At 37.3% G+C, this 15,808-nt stretch overlaps 1 protein-coding gene across 3 annotated transcripts in view; it reads right to left on the bottom strand.

Moving 5' to 3' along the window:
• Positions 1 to 15,808, bottom strand: part of LOC106463239 (peroxisomal biogenesis factor 19-like) — a 66,214-nt gene that overhangs the window by 46,611 nt on the left and 3,795 nt on the right. For all 3 annotated transcript variants that reach the window (XM_013923240.2, XM_013923238.2, XM_022390683.1), the window contains exon 2: positions 9,049 to 9,122. In XM_013923240.2, coding sequence (XP_013778694.1) covers positions 9,049 to 9,122 — 74 coding nt within the window. The remainder of the gene's footprint in view (positions 1 to 9,048; positions 9,123 to 15,808) is intronic.

Raw genomic sequence — 15,808 nt, 5'->3', positions numbered from 1 at the left:
GCTGAAGTCAAAGTGACCCGAAGGAGTTGATGATGGTGAAGTAGAACCAGGTATAGATATTAAAGCAGAGCAGGAGAAAGATCAATATTTGAAGCCAATAATTGATTTCCTACAAGTAAGTGTTTTGCGCCCTGCTTGAAAGAAGGTGTCTAGCTTAAGCCCTGTGACAGAGAACTATTGGGCACAATGGGACCTGAAAAAGCCACTGTCGAAGAAGAAACTCACCCAGCTTTGAAAAGGGAAACAGTGAAGCCCTTGATGAAGTTGCTACCAATGATGTGACTGTTACCGATAATAGGACATTTCCTGATGGAGCAGATAAACCCCGCATGAAGCAGAAGCCAATGAGACAGAGACCAGTACGGAAGAAGATACATCCCGTAAAGTTAAGAGACTTTGTTGAAATTCAAGCGCGGTAGTGACCATAAGTAAAGTGCATGAATCGTTGTGAATTCTAGCGTGTGTTTAAGTTAAAGTGACTGTGGAAATTAAATGTATTGCAAGGTTGTATTGAGAAAAAATAAACTAGTTTTATTTAAGAAAGGATTTGTATCGCTGAAGTTTATCAGAAAGAATTTCTACAGAACTTTAACAAACAACCAGAGACGTAACAATGTATTGTGTCAGCCTATTGTTGCAATCAGCATTAGACTATATCTCTCGTCATACCAACAAGAAGGCAACATATCTTCCACACAAAGTACTTCCCATGAACACTGTGTGTATCTCAAAAATTCATTCTTAATGAGATGAAAAAGAGAAGCAAAAGAAGTAGGGAAGAATTGTAGGTGGTCATGTGAAAAGATGAGTATCTGTCTGATATACATTTTCAATTAAAGTAAATATTAACCTCAGAAATACTACTCATTTCTCCACAAAAAAGATAATCATAGTGACAGAAAAAGAAAACTCATGGAAAGTGTCACCCACTATGGGAGAGGGGGGGGGGGCTAATGAGAACATCACTTGTTGGAAGACTGAATCCCTCTCAAACAGGGAAAACTATTCATCCAATACCAGAACATAATTTGAAGTGCAGAAAAGTACTGTCAAAGAGTCTTATGTATGGTGCTAAAGGTGAACATAATGTAAAGGCTTCTGTATATTTCAGGATGGGGGTCAGCAGACCATGTATGTGTGGTGTGGCTAGGGTAATAAGTTCAGCTGTACAGTATGTAAGAAACACAACAATAATCAGGCATTCTGAGGAGAACACAAGATCCATCCAGCTCGTCACAATCACTAGGAATGGCCCAGTTCTTAGTGTGAAGAGTGGGTTGTATTAAACTTCCAAGTATACACCCCTGCCCTACATGTGATCGAGGGATGTGACTACTTGGTCTCATACTAGTGAGATACACCAACCTGAAGAACTCTTCATCAAATTCCACACTGGCTTGGAGCTGGGGAAGTAAGGGTTCTCCTACTCCATTAGAAAAAATCATTAGGGAGAAATATGAGTAGGGGAGAACATCAAAGAGATAGAAGGACCAAACAGAAATCTACCATCTACATAAGATCCCACACTGAAAAAGTAAAATGGGTTGTTTCAAACAGGATTGCTAGAGGAAGGCAGGTATGAGGACAGGGAACCAAACCTGGTGCTTTGTTTTTCGTTTGAAATTAGCAGTACGACTTGGAAAGTGAAATATATAATCTGTCAAAGCAGTCTTTTTGAAAACCACAGCTCAACACTTAGCAAGGGACAAATGCGATTAATACATTCTGCTATTGTCTATACAAAGTGGATTTCACAAGAGAGAAGTATTCCCTGTGAGGCATCACTGGTCATGAGGTGGGTTCCATTGTCTCAAGTATGTATTTTATCTAACGAAAAACATCTTAGATAGAAAAAAGATATGCCCAAAAAATGATTGAATGTGCAACTTAAAGAATGAAATCAAAATTGGTGGCCAAACTGGTCTCTACACTTATAGCATTGATAAGAATTTTACAGCAAATATTCATTCATCAGTTAGCAATGCAGCATTTTTTCTTCAACTTGGGGCATGATATTGGGTAAAACAGAATAAGCTGGCTAGTTAACTAATGAATGAATATTTGCTGTAAAATTCTTATCACTTTTGACATCATTCCTTTAAGTCACACACACTCAATCCTTTTTTGGCTACACCATTATTTCACACATAAAGCGTTTTTGATTAGATATCGTGACTTTTTGTTAAAACACACCAACAAACCACAGCAAGTATGAAAGTGACACTCGATAGCAACCAACATTAGCTTTAGGACTGCAACCCTATTATTCGAAACAGACCTATACTTTACAGAATCAATCAAATTCTTTAAGATATATGGTGGTAGTTTTTCCTCTCTAAAATTGTGTTAATAACTTTCTTTATAGTAACGTCATAGAAGCTAGATTAACAGTTTCTTGTCATCACCCAAATGCACTCAGTACAGCTGTATCAAGCATCATTATTTATACTGATTGCTTAAGTTAATATATGATGTGACACTAAATGCTCTTTAACTCTTTCAGCACAGGCTCAGTCCCTGGGACTGACATTGTAACCACTTTGTGCTTGTTATAAATTTTTAAACTAACTTTTAAGTTAGTATGCATATGTTCACAAATATTTGACAGATTATCAGCAAATAGAAAAGATAGGGGGTTCTTATTGTATATTCTAGCTTGTCAACATTAGTAATTTGAGTTCCTAATTTGTATAAAATTACAGACTTTGTATTTTGACATCACAAACATCTAATCTACTATGTGTCTTGTTTGACAACTTACCTCTTTAGAGTCTGTGACAAAATTGGAGAATAGTAGCTGGAGTGAGAGGACACCCAGAGACAGAAGAAACCACAATGCTGTATAAGTGACATGATACAAAGATGTAGAGGGTTGTCCACACCTGGTCCTGCAATATCTCATTCATGTGAAGTCAATATCCAGAGGCTTGAGGAGCCATGAGATGAAAAAGATGATGGAAGGTGGAAAGAAAAAGATGAAAGGAGTTATCTCTCATACAGGAATACACAAGCCCAATGAGTTGTCTAACTCAATGGAGAAAACATGTAACCCTCCAGGGAAGTAAAAGTCCTGGGTGAGAAGGAATTGTTTGAAAGTAAATTCAACCTGTTCCTGTAGTGAAGAGTGTGGAAGTTGTCCAAGACAAAAATATCAGAATGATGTTTCTTTCTAGTGAAGAGAAGAAAATACATCTTAAGAAAAAGATGGTACAGGGAACAGGTGGAAAAAGGTTCAAACATGGATGTCTAATCACACCAATAGTATCTAATATCAGTATTTATAACTATAAACTAGCTAGATTTCTTAATGCTTTTCTTGAGAAATTCATGAAAATTAAGTATACAGTAAAAAATAGCTTTGAAATATCTGAAGAGCTAAGAAAACCAGCATAAAATTTACTGTTGAGGATGAAAGTAATGTTAAGTTATCATTTCTCAATCTTGAAATTAATAAATTTGTCAGACATTTGGAAGTAGGTACATATCATAAACCAATGTACACAGGATAGTACAGTCATATAAGTAGCTTTATACATATCAGCTACAAAATAAACTTAACATCTTAGTTTGCAGAGCTTATCACATTATGAGAAAATACTATTGATTAAAAAACAAATGGAGAGAATTTAAAATGTCTCACTTATAGATAGTTTTTAGTTGTCTTTGATAGCTCAGAATCAAATCTGAACTGGTATTACAAGTAGGCTCCTGCAGAGGCTGGTGCCACTCCATACTGGCATCTCGGAGAAACAACCACGGATCCAGATAGGATAGCCCCCAATTTTGTCCTCTTCTCCAAGAGTGGAGGAAAACACTCTGGAGGAAAAGCTTCTTTCCACCACCCCAGTAACTGGAAACTGGGTGGGGTAAGGACTACCTAGCTCCACTAGTAGAATCTGGGGGTAATGGAAGTTTGGGAGTCCTGAGGGAACAGTGCTTTGGAAACAGTACAATAGTTGAACCAAGTTCCCTAAATTTTTAAAAGTAACCAACCCCAATTTATTGAATCCAATGATTGGCAAGGAGGGGGCAGGATCCCATTTAACTTTACTCATGATAGTTCATGAGTGGCGATCCAGCATAATATGGTAATACCATCTGGTGAGTTCCTTGATGGTCTTATGGAACACCTCATTTCTACAGAGCCTGTTGCAACTGTTAGTAAGTACAGTTAAATTGGATGTTAGTGCAGAATTGGACTGATTAAGGTACACCTGTATGGGCAACACTTGTCACACAGTGAGATCCATTGAAAAAATAGAGAGGTAAGGGACCCTGGAAAGTAAAGAGACAAGAGGAGGACAAAACTACTCACTCCTCCTTATAATCTAGCAGATGTTGTTAGAACAGCCAAAGGGGGTAGTCAAAAACCCTCAGAAGAAGAAACTGGAGATCATGTAAAGAATGTGAGAGAAAAGTATTGGGAGAAGGCCACATACTAGCCCATACAATCTCCCCCAACTGGTAATTCAAACAGCAGTTAAAAACTTAGAAATATGATGAATCTGATGAGATGCAACTCTCCCAAGTTTTCTTGCCTGTAAAGAAAGTCCAGAATAGGCAATATAAATCAACTTGCAAAGCTACCTCATCAAAGTAATTAGGGATGAATCTCAGGAAACTGAAAGGAGTTGGTGTGAGGCACATAACATCTTGGGTCTCTGACAGCACATAACAAACGATCAGTGTCTGATCAGTCGTAAAGGTGAGAAATAGCTGGCAAAAGAATTGTTGAGAAGGATTTATCCCTTTCCCTGGCTGCTGAGTCTTAGAAAGAAAGGACCTGCTTAACTTAAACAAACATCAATATCAATATAGATATATGATAGTAAATCCATGACATCACCCACAGAGGATTGGCAATGATCTGCCCAAGTGGAGGAGCCATGAAACTAATGATGGAAGAGTATCCACAGAGTGAGAATCAGAAGCAGGGGGTCAGGACACATGACAAGCAGTCACACCATGATTTCCAGCAGGAGCCAAAGAAAGTCTAGAGGCCAACAACAACAAGGAAGAAAGCAAATGGGTGACATCAATTTGTGATTCCAATGCTTCTGCATAACTCAAGGGATGAAGAAAAGGAGCCTCACGTAACTCACAGAGAGCTACCACACATAGACAAACTCCCTCCAACAAAGCATCTCTACCCAATAAATCCCAACAACATATGAACCAGGAAACCAAAGAAAGAGCAGAAGCTGACAATCTTACCAAGGTGGAAGTCAGTAAAAGAACAATTCATCCTCAAACTGATAGGTTTCCAACAAAACTTGCTGTGGGAGGGAGAAGAAAATCTCAGAACAGTAGTGAAGGTCAAACGAATCCAAGAAATTGTAATCTGTTCAAAGTGATCACAGGGTCCAGTCTGGAACCATACATCTCTAAAAGAGTGAAGGATGACAAAATAAATAATCACCCTCAGACCTGTTAGCCATCAAGGAAGGAGTAGATTCAAAGGCAACCACAAAAAGCTCACAAACCCAATTGACTAATTGAAGAAATGGAGAAGGAGGTGACTACTCCAAATTGGCCTCGTGAGAGCCAACCTAGTAATTCTCTCCAGACTGTCCTGGATCATTGACAAAAGCAGCCTCAGAACCCCCCCTAAGAGATGCCCCTGGACCAAATATATGTCTCCATCTCACAATGAATAAAATCATTGATAGCATTTCACAACAATTAAACAATGATTATTAAATATAATTTATAAAGAATGCCACTAGATGACAAAAATTATAGCCAGGTACGTTAATTATCACAGCATTTGTGTAGAGAAACCAGTGTCTAAATGCTTTGTCAGGAAAAAGTGATAAAATCATCTGAATGAGGAGTACAGTACCAGGAGAGAGGGCACATTGACATAGGTGGAGAATATATTGTCAAGGGTAACTGAGTGGGATATAAAAGACTGGGGCAAGAGAGAAAAAAATCAGACCAATGCTTAGATAGGCAAAGTTGAGACTCTGGAGGTTGAGGAAGAGCTATAAGTGTCAGCGGGGGTTTGTATGTTTTGAAATATTAAAATGAATAGTAATTTGATGGAGGAAGAAAAAATAGCTTTACAGTCCTTAAATAATAACAATAATATTGTTGTTATACAAGCTAACAAAGGAGTGTGTGTAGTGGTGTTGAACAAATGTGATTACATTTCTAGTGTACATCAGTTGTTATATGATGGACTGTATGTTTCCCTTAGAAGAGATCCTACAACAAAATTACATAATTTGATAAATTAAAATGTTGATCAATGTATAACTTTGTCACCTGAACAAACCAAAAAAGTTCAATTCTTTCCAATTTTTGTCCACCTTGTTTTTAAACTTTACCTAAGATTCATAAGTTACACAATAGTTTTAGACTCATTGTATCGGCACCTCGTCACAGTATGTTGCAAAGTACATTGCTCAACGGTTTTTGTATTGGAGTAGCAAAAATAAATATACTATTAAACATTCTGCTGAATCTCTTGAGAAAATTGAAAACATGAAACTTAATTCTAAGTGTTTATTATTAGTGAAATTGACAGTTATCTGATCACAACAAATCATAATATAATATGTCATTTGATAGATGAAAACCTAGGCTTTCTATTGGTTATAGGTAATACATAATTAAACATAAAAGACAACTATTAACAAATCCTGAAATAGGATTTGACAGGTGGGTATTGCAGGAGGCATCTGATTTTTTATCTGATAACTCTAACCAAACAAAATTGAAGGCTATAAAAATTATGGTTTGTCTGAGCAATGATGATTTTATTGTGAGTAATTTATGTTTAATTTCATAGTTAATGTAGGGGTGGTGGATAAAATAGGGAAGAGAAGATACCTAGAGAAAATGTATCATGTGTATCACACTAGGGGAAATTCAGGATTTTTTTCAATATTGCCTTATAGAATTAAGAACTTGTATACTATTAAAAATGGATTACTTGCTAAGATTTTATGTTATTTGGTATAACATAAACAAAAAGTAGTATAATAAAATTTTGAATGTAAGACACAAAAACCTTATGTCACGGGCACTAAAGGATACCTGTGGCAATAGGGTTAAAACCACAATCACAAATCCATAAAATTTAATCCTTACTTTGGCCTACAGATAAGTGTATAAAACTGCCAAAATAGGCATTAAATTATATAAATTTGTGATTGTGGATTTAATTCTAATTTCATTACTTCATTTTAAAATTCATAATTTTTCAATACACTTGTTTGTTTACTTTTTCTGTTATACCTATATAAGGTATATACCTTACCTTTAGAAACTGTCACATGTTTATCCATCAATATGTAGCACCATCTGTTGGGTTGAAAATATATTTAAGTACGTGTACGATATGTTTACCATTTATAAAAAAATCTGTATATATTTATCGGAATATCAAAAGCAGATACCCACAGACCAGTCAAGTAAGCTGGTGAAATCTTGTAGCAATAGTCCAAGCCATCTAGTGGCTAGCCCCACTGACATTAGTAGGTAGGTAGCAGACAAAAATATTGCTGTTTTAGAAATTTTTGAATTGTCATACCAGAAATGTTGGTGCCGTTTTAGCAAATTATTAATATATATGCAAATAATACATCATAACCAATACTTGAATAGTTAGTTTTCCACTTAGGAATTCAATAGGGTGTTTTTTTTTGAAGAATGAATTATTTGGAAACCTTGTCGATCTCTACTATTAAGTACTACCGTACTTAATAATGAACTGAGCTTTTGCAAAAGCTCCTGAAAAATGTGAAGACTGAGTTCTTGTGCATGACTGTACTTTACAATGTTTATGACTTTTTCTTCACACTGCTGAAATCTTGATTAAGTACCTTTGATGCTAAATTTTCTTAGTGTAGTACACAATGACAGCTCAATAAATCCAGCTTATCGAGATCTTTCATCAGAAAAGAAACAAGACCAGAGTTCACTCTTACCAAAGAGAGACATCCATCAGTACACAAGCTTATCAATTATCTCACTTGAGTTCATGCTGTATTCATCACTTTGTATTTTAGCATTCAGACATTAGTGTCAGCATTGATATGATACAATATGTGAACTCCAACAATGATTAATTGGTAATTCTAAAGCTAAGAACTGTAGTCTTGGAACATTTGAACCAATTCTACACCAATATCAACATTTTCTAAGAATACAGAGAATATCAGAAAAGAAACAAGACCAGAGTTCACTCTTACCAAAGAGAGACATCCATCAGTACACAAGCTTATCAATTATCCCACTTGAGTTCATGCTGTATTCATCACTTTGTATTCTAGCATTCAGACATTAATGTCAGCATTGATATGATACAATATGTGAACTCCAACAATGATTAATTGGTAATTCTAAAGCTAAGAACTGTAGTCTTGGAACATTTGAACCAATTCTACACCAATATCAACATTTTCTAAGAATACAGAGGGGATAAAGTATGAGATACACATGTATTTGAATGACATATAAAATCATCCATTGTGATTTTTGGACCATATAGTATGTATAGAAATTAATAGAAAAAAATAAATCCAATACACTAGAAATATGAGGATAGAAAAATATCAATATAAACTGGTCACTGAGTGCTGTTTTAAATACATGTAATGGTGCAGGCATTTGAGAAATGTAGAAATCATTTACTTGCCAAGCTAACATTGAATAGATAAACAACAAAGATTCTATGTCTAAAGATGCAATTTTCAAAAATAATGTTTCCTTAGCAATGCTACTATATAATACAGACATATTATGAAGGAGCTAGAAGTCCACAAAGCTTCAGAAAAGTATACAAATGCAGAATTATGAACGAATAAAAAAGCTGAATGCATCTTGAAATGGAAATAATCAGATGTTAAGTACAATACACTGTCCCTTCAAAATAGTTCATATAAATTTCCTATTTCATTATAAATAAAATAATACTGTTGTGGTTATAACAATAGAAAACAAGTGCTGGTGCCTTTACCAATGTGTAACTTGACACTAGATTAAAACATATATGAACTTAATTATAGTATTTTGGCATTTGTGAATTATCATCTTTCATACCTTTTCATTCTCTGATGGTTTTGGTTTTTCTGAACATATTTTTTGCAATGGCTTACTGAAGTCTTCTAGTGCACCTACAAGAAAAAGTAACTGTGTCAAACAAAAAAGGATATGTGATTGAATAACTCCATAACAAATCACTCAAAAGTTAACATTTTCCTTATGTGAAAATGTACTTCCAATAGATACTAACCTCTCACACAGATAGCTATCTTCCATGTGCATCGGCCTCAGAGATTTGCTTGTCACTAGCCTTTAGGCAACTTCCATCTAAACATGATTTCTCATGATTTGTGCTACTGCATAATGACCTTATTATGCAGCAAAAGCCCTCCACTGAAAGGAGGGCAACACAACCTGTGCCCTAGCTTCCTCTGTACTTTGCACTCATGATCTTCATTCTATGATGAGGCAAGGAATACAAAGTTGTAGCAGAAGTGGGGAGGAAGAGTGGGAAGTGTGCACAGAAGTGAATAACTATCAGAAATACATATTCAGGTTAAGGAAAATATTAACTTTCAAGGAGATACAGACCTCTTTACACAGAATGCTAGAATCACACATTGACATGATGGAGGGGCTGGTGCAAAAGTTACCCAGATGAGCTCCCTTTAGAAAGTGCCCAAAGGAAACCCATGGAGTGTGACACCCAATGGCAGGGACTCCATTAGGGCATCTCATCTCTTCTAGGGTACACACTTCACCCAGACTGACAACCAGACAGTTCTGACAACCCAGGCAGAGCACATATGTGAAGACCCAGTACACCAAGCCACATGGGAACCCAACATCTGGGCAATAGGAAGGGGAATGCAAATATGGTGGGTCAACTTTGGTCCGAACTAGGTGTCAGGAATTTTTCATCTGGTCCACAGTAAGAGGAGGATACCTACCAATCACGTGAGTGGACTTATGTTGGCTGGTCCTAAGTCATCTCAACACCTGAACACTCAGGAACCAACATCCAGGTGGTAGTAGGAGGAAAGATTCTGGTATTTTATGAGTATAAGTATGAGAGAGGTGACCTGCACTATACTTTCCACTGACTGGCACCATTTGTTCATCTCCCCAACAATTAGGTCCCAATTATTGAGAATTCTCCATGGGCCACAAACCCAGTGGCCAGGATTTGGTAAGTTGTAAGGGTCTCCCTTGCTCCATTCAAAGAAAAAGTGGGAGGAATTTATAATGTAGAGACCCAGAGAAAATTCCCAGATCCCCATCAGACACCTGCTAGAAAGGTCTTTTACTGGAGAGAGTCAAATGAGTCACCACATAAACCTATTTTGAAAAGCCAGCAAGCGTGAGCCACGAAAGCAGGCAGAGCATCCTGGTACTGGCTTTTTCCATGATAATCCATGGAATAGGTATGGTCTGAAATGGACAGCAGACAGATATCAAAATATACCAAAAGGATAACTCATGTGGCTGTGCAGGACACCTCATCTCAACAGCAAGCATATATGGAAACTGGGCAGATGGTATGAGTGCTTTCCATTATCCTGGCTTGATGTAGAATTTTGGAAAATAAGTGAACCTTGGGAGGCACCACCAGCCACCTGGCAGGATCCTGGAAGAAAATATTATTAACCAAAGGTGAATGTACTCACTCATTTAGATACAGTGAGTATACTGTAGGACAGTAAATGTAGGAAGGCAGTGACAACCAGGATACAAGACAGCCAAATGGTGAAGAGAGTGGGCGACAAAGTTATGAGAGGTGGTCCACATGCTAGGATGCATGATCTTGTCCAACAGCAGTAGGAAAAAAGCAGCGAGAAAATGAGAGAGTTGACGAATCTGATGGGATAAAGTGCAGACCATCTGCAAGCAACAACCTCTAGAACAAACAAAGAATGTCACAGGCTGTACCAATAAAGACAGAAAGAGATTCGTCTATGGAGGAAGAGGAATCTAAGGGCTTGTTGTCATTTGTTATTAAGCACAAAGCTACACAAAGGGATATCTGTGCTCTGCCCACTACGGGTATCGAAACTCAGTTTCTAGCACAGACATACCACTGTGCTACTGGAGGGGCCCCATATAGTTAACATTTTCCTAAATTGAATATGTATTTCTAATAATACTCACCTTCTCTCACACATAGCTATTATTTGACTGCCAGGGTTTCTTCCTTTGCCCATCAAAGCATCAATCTGATATTTTCCTACTTCCTCCAGTCTTTTATACCCTACTCAATTGCCCTTGGCAATATTTATCTTGTGATATTCTCCACCTACATCAATGCACCCTCTATCCCAGTACAGTATATAAGCACCTAATTCAGATAATGTTATCACTTTTTCCAGACTGATACCATCCCAGTCTCTAACACCGACTCTTAGTGGGGAGGAAGAATGGGAGAGTGTCAACGGAGGAAGTATTATTGGAAATACATTTTCAATTTAGGACAATTTTAACTCCCCTTGGGTTTAGATCAGGAGTGTGTCAATAGAAGGTTGGCACCATAGTGGGGGAACTGCACTACATCCATAATAGGTTTGCTCTTTGCCCAGAACTAAATTTCAATATCATGGGTGGAATGGTACATGTGTTTTCATCAATATAGGCCAGCCCCAATAAGTTAGCTGAAGTTCCACTGCTCTGGGTTGGAATTAAGGGGTCTTGGTACCTATGTACCACATTGGTGGCTAGGGCGGTTGGACTGCAAGTTTATATATATATATATATATACACACACTTGTGACTGGATCCCAACCTGTAGCCATAGAGTGATGCATTCTAATCCACTGGTATCACAAGAAGAAAGTAAGCAACACTGAAATGGACAAACTTTCTTTTCCATCTGAAGAAGCTTGAAAGGCAACACTACAGGCTCAGTATGATGGAATTGCCTTACTCAGCTAAAGGAAACAGAACTCATCCGGTCTAGAACTATTTATATTCATCCTCACTCTTCAACCATGTGGGCAAGGTACATTTCACTTGCCCCAGGAATTAAGGGGAAGATGTGGAACAACTGTGTTCAACCAAGGACCTCTGCTAAAGAACCAGGTCAAAAAATGAGTTATGGATGACACTAGTGATTGAAATGGGTTCAACCTCCTCTCAATACACTATTGCCAATATGCATGTCATAACCATTGATAATTATGCCTTTTGAATTAAGCAAAAACTGAAACAAATACACAGCAACCTTAGAAATTAAACCCCAATGCTAAGTGAAAGACAGCATAACCTCTATGCCAGGAGCTTGAGCTTCTGCATAACCAGGTGTACCATATAATATCATGGCTGCCTCCACAGAAAGAGAACTTAAAATAAGTGGAAGAGTTGCACATACTGGAAGGGACTGCTAAAGCAGAAACCTGGGTGTAGCAGCCAATCTAGTGCTATCAAGAGGACCTGACATTGGGTTGGAACAAATCATATTATGAAGTGGAAATAAGGCTTAGAGTTTAATCCCGTCCTGTCCTGGTGGAATGCATCAACTGCCAAAGTCCAAAGATGAGTTACCTGGAAATTAAATTGCCAGTAGTTGGGTGATCCAATGAGAGATCAACCCACCAATTAAGAGTAGCAAAGTTAGAGTCAATCCAACAGAACTTGCAATGTAACATCTACTTCTTCGGGAGAATCTGTTTGGTTTGGTTCATTTTGAATTTTGCACAAAGCTACATGAGGGCTATCTGCACCACCCATCCATAATTTAGCAGTGAAAGACTAGAGGGAAGGCAGTTAGTCATCAACACCTACTGCCAACTCATAGACTAATCTTTTATGAATGAATAGTTGGAATGACTGTTACATTATAATGCCCCACAGTTGAAAGGTCGAGCATGTTTAGTGGGAGGGTGAATCGAACTTGCGGCCCTCAAATTGTGAGCCAAGTGTTCTAACCACCTGGCCATGCCAGGCCAAATCTGTTTGGAATAAGACAGTTGACCTGCTACCACAGGCATCACCTGTGGAACATAGCAAGCTAGAAAGTGATAAGATATGAATGGTGCTGAGAAGGAGGTCCAACGTTCAAAAACAAGTAGCCCTAGACCATGTGCTTCCATGATGAGAAACCCAAGACACCACCATGGAATTGTCAAATTGAAGCCTGTAACTGTGCTTAGGAAAAGAATGAGGACTCTTGTTCATGAATGTAGAGAGAGAGAGGATTTGCACAAGAAGGTGTGTTGCACTCCTATTGTTGGAGAGTTTTGCTGTACGATACATCATCATGTAGTAGCACAAATTCACGTAAACACACGTGAATTTAGGTGGTACTTTCCCCAAGGCTGGTGGCATGCAAGTCTCTGAGACAAAAATGCAGGACTTCAAGAGGAAAAATAACTATGTGTGTATGGAGGTATTCCTTTTTGAACTCACCTTTTTATGGAATAATTCACATTTTCTTGGATTCAGCTTAAAATTATTTTTCCTTAACTGATCCAAGACCTTTCTTTGCCCTTCATAAGCATTATCAAAGGTATTTCCATGTGCAATTATGCCATCCAAGTAGACGAGTATGATGTTTCAGGGTATTCAAACAGAGCACACTTCATTTATGATTGGAAAATAGCCAGAGCACCACAGAATGTAAATGGTAAAACTACATATTGCCACAATTCGTTTCATATGGTAAAGACCATTTCTCTCTGCGTGCTTTGTCTACTTCCACTTGCACATTTAAGATCCAATGTTGAAAACCATTTTCATCATGATAGGGCATTCATGGTAGAGCCAATCATTGGCAATGTATAGGCATCCTTCTTTGTAACTTTGTTCACCTTTTGGTACTACATGCAGAACCTTTTGGATACATCTACCAAAAGTATAATAGGTAATGCCAAAGATTAGTGCTTGGTTTAATCACTCCCTGGTCCTTCATGGCTTCTATCTTTTTGAAAGCCTCAACCTGTTTCACAAATGAAAGTCACTTGGCTATCTGATCTATTGGGCTACTGTATCAATCTTGTGAGATATTTTACTTGTTTGTCCTAAGTGATGACACTTTTATTCTGCAGATCCAGAAGAGTTCTACTAATCTTTAATCCATCAAGACATGCTGGAGTTTTTGGTTCTATTATGGCCCAATCATAAGATATAAATTTATTTTTGACAAGTCCTGGTATGAGTACTTCACTTCTTGGTGGTACAATGACTACTCTTTTGGATGTCACGAAAAGTCCAATTTCTGGTGTATTAAATGCCATAGAAATATCCTGGACATAGACTGTGAAGCTATTTGAAGCTAGCGTAACCTCACATCCATGTATACACATGAAGTCAACTCCCAATATGCATTCTTCCTTGATGTCAATTACCCACACATCAAGAGGCATAGAAGTTTCCTACAGTAAGGAAAGCTTTTAGTTTTCCTCTTGCTGGAAATTTATGTACACTTGCTGTTTCCATCATTACCTCATCCTTCTTCATATCTCAGACAGTTTTCCACTTTCAATACCAAATCAGGTCAAACTATTGTAGCTGTAGAACCAGCATCATTCAACATACTGTAAGCTTTCCCATCAATAAATCCATGGACTGGTTTCTTTGAATAGTGAACTTCTTATTTAATTTGGGACAAACAGAATATTCTCACCTGAGCTTTGCCCTACAATTCCAGCAAACTGCTGGTTCCTGATGTGTTCCTTTGATCTGGTTGGGCTCAAAGACATCCTTGGAGTATTGTCTCTTTGGTGTTTTATAACAGCTGTTGATTCCTCAGTCTTGGCTGTAATGGTCAGATTTACCACACCTATAACAGTTCTCCTTTCTTGTACTCTTTGAGAGGAGCTCTTATTCCTACAAGCATTTTTTGGCAGTTCTTAGCAGTATGTCTTTTACATTTGAAACATATTATTGTGGTTAATTCCCTCCATTCTATGTCACTAGTTGTCTATCTAGTCCTTTTTAATCATTGTAAGCTATTAGCAGCAGAGATTGATGTTTGAACACTACTCGATTTGATGATACAATAAGCAACTAAATATAACTTCTTAAAATTATCTGCAATCTTAATGGATTCTTATTCCATCACCAACTGCAGAGCTTTCTTTAAAGATGTTCATCTACTTTCCTTCAGTCTGATTCTCACATCCTCATCTGTTCTAGTATCTATAAACTTGTTACATGCCAACAAATCCATAATTTAACAAAGAGCACCAGGGTAAGATAAATTGGACAAGCTTTTTCAAATATGCAAGTTCAACTAATGTCTCTTCTTTCCTACATACCCTATTCTGAAACTTCATTTTAAATCTGAACCTGTTGGATAAGGTGGCTACCAATGATTGAGTTGTTATATATTTCATCTGGAAGGTTACATAATGTTGTCAACACTGGTCCTGTTAGATGGGCAGTAAAATGTATTTCTTCTTGTTCATTGTTCCACCCTTTACTCTAAGAATGATTTCAGACTGAAGATGATATGACTCCTATGTTACCTTCCCATCATAGTCCATTTGTTATTTGACAGACCAATACTAAACTCACCAGCTGAATTCTGGAACTGGATTCACCAGTGTCATAGTTGGAGAAGTCTATTATGGTCCTTCATTAATAGGTGTATACCAAACAAGTTCTCCTACTCCATATTTTGTATCAAATGGCATTCATACTTGAACTCCTGGTCTGATACAGAAAGATGTGTGGCTGGTTTAATCTTTATGTTTAATAATTCCTTCTCCAGAAAATTTTATTTTGTCATTAATGTTATTTTCAACCTCATTGATGCTCTTTGTATTTTGTTTTTTTTTTTTTTTTTTACTTTTTTTACTTTCGTTACTTGTCCCTTTCGTTTCGT

This window comes from Limulus polyphemus, unplaced genomic scaffold, assembly GCF_000517525.1.
Source record: "Limulus polyphemus unplaced genomic scaffold, Limulus_polyphemus-2.1.2 Scaffold1356, whole genome shotgun sequence".
Taxonomy (NCBI): domain Eukaryota; kingdom Metazoa; phylum Arthropoda; class Merostomata; order Xiphosura; family Limulidae; genus Limulus; species Limulus polyphemus.
Note: the sequence above shows the minus strand (reverse complement) of the source record. Positions and strands in the feature narration are given on the sequence as shown.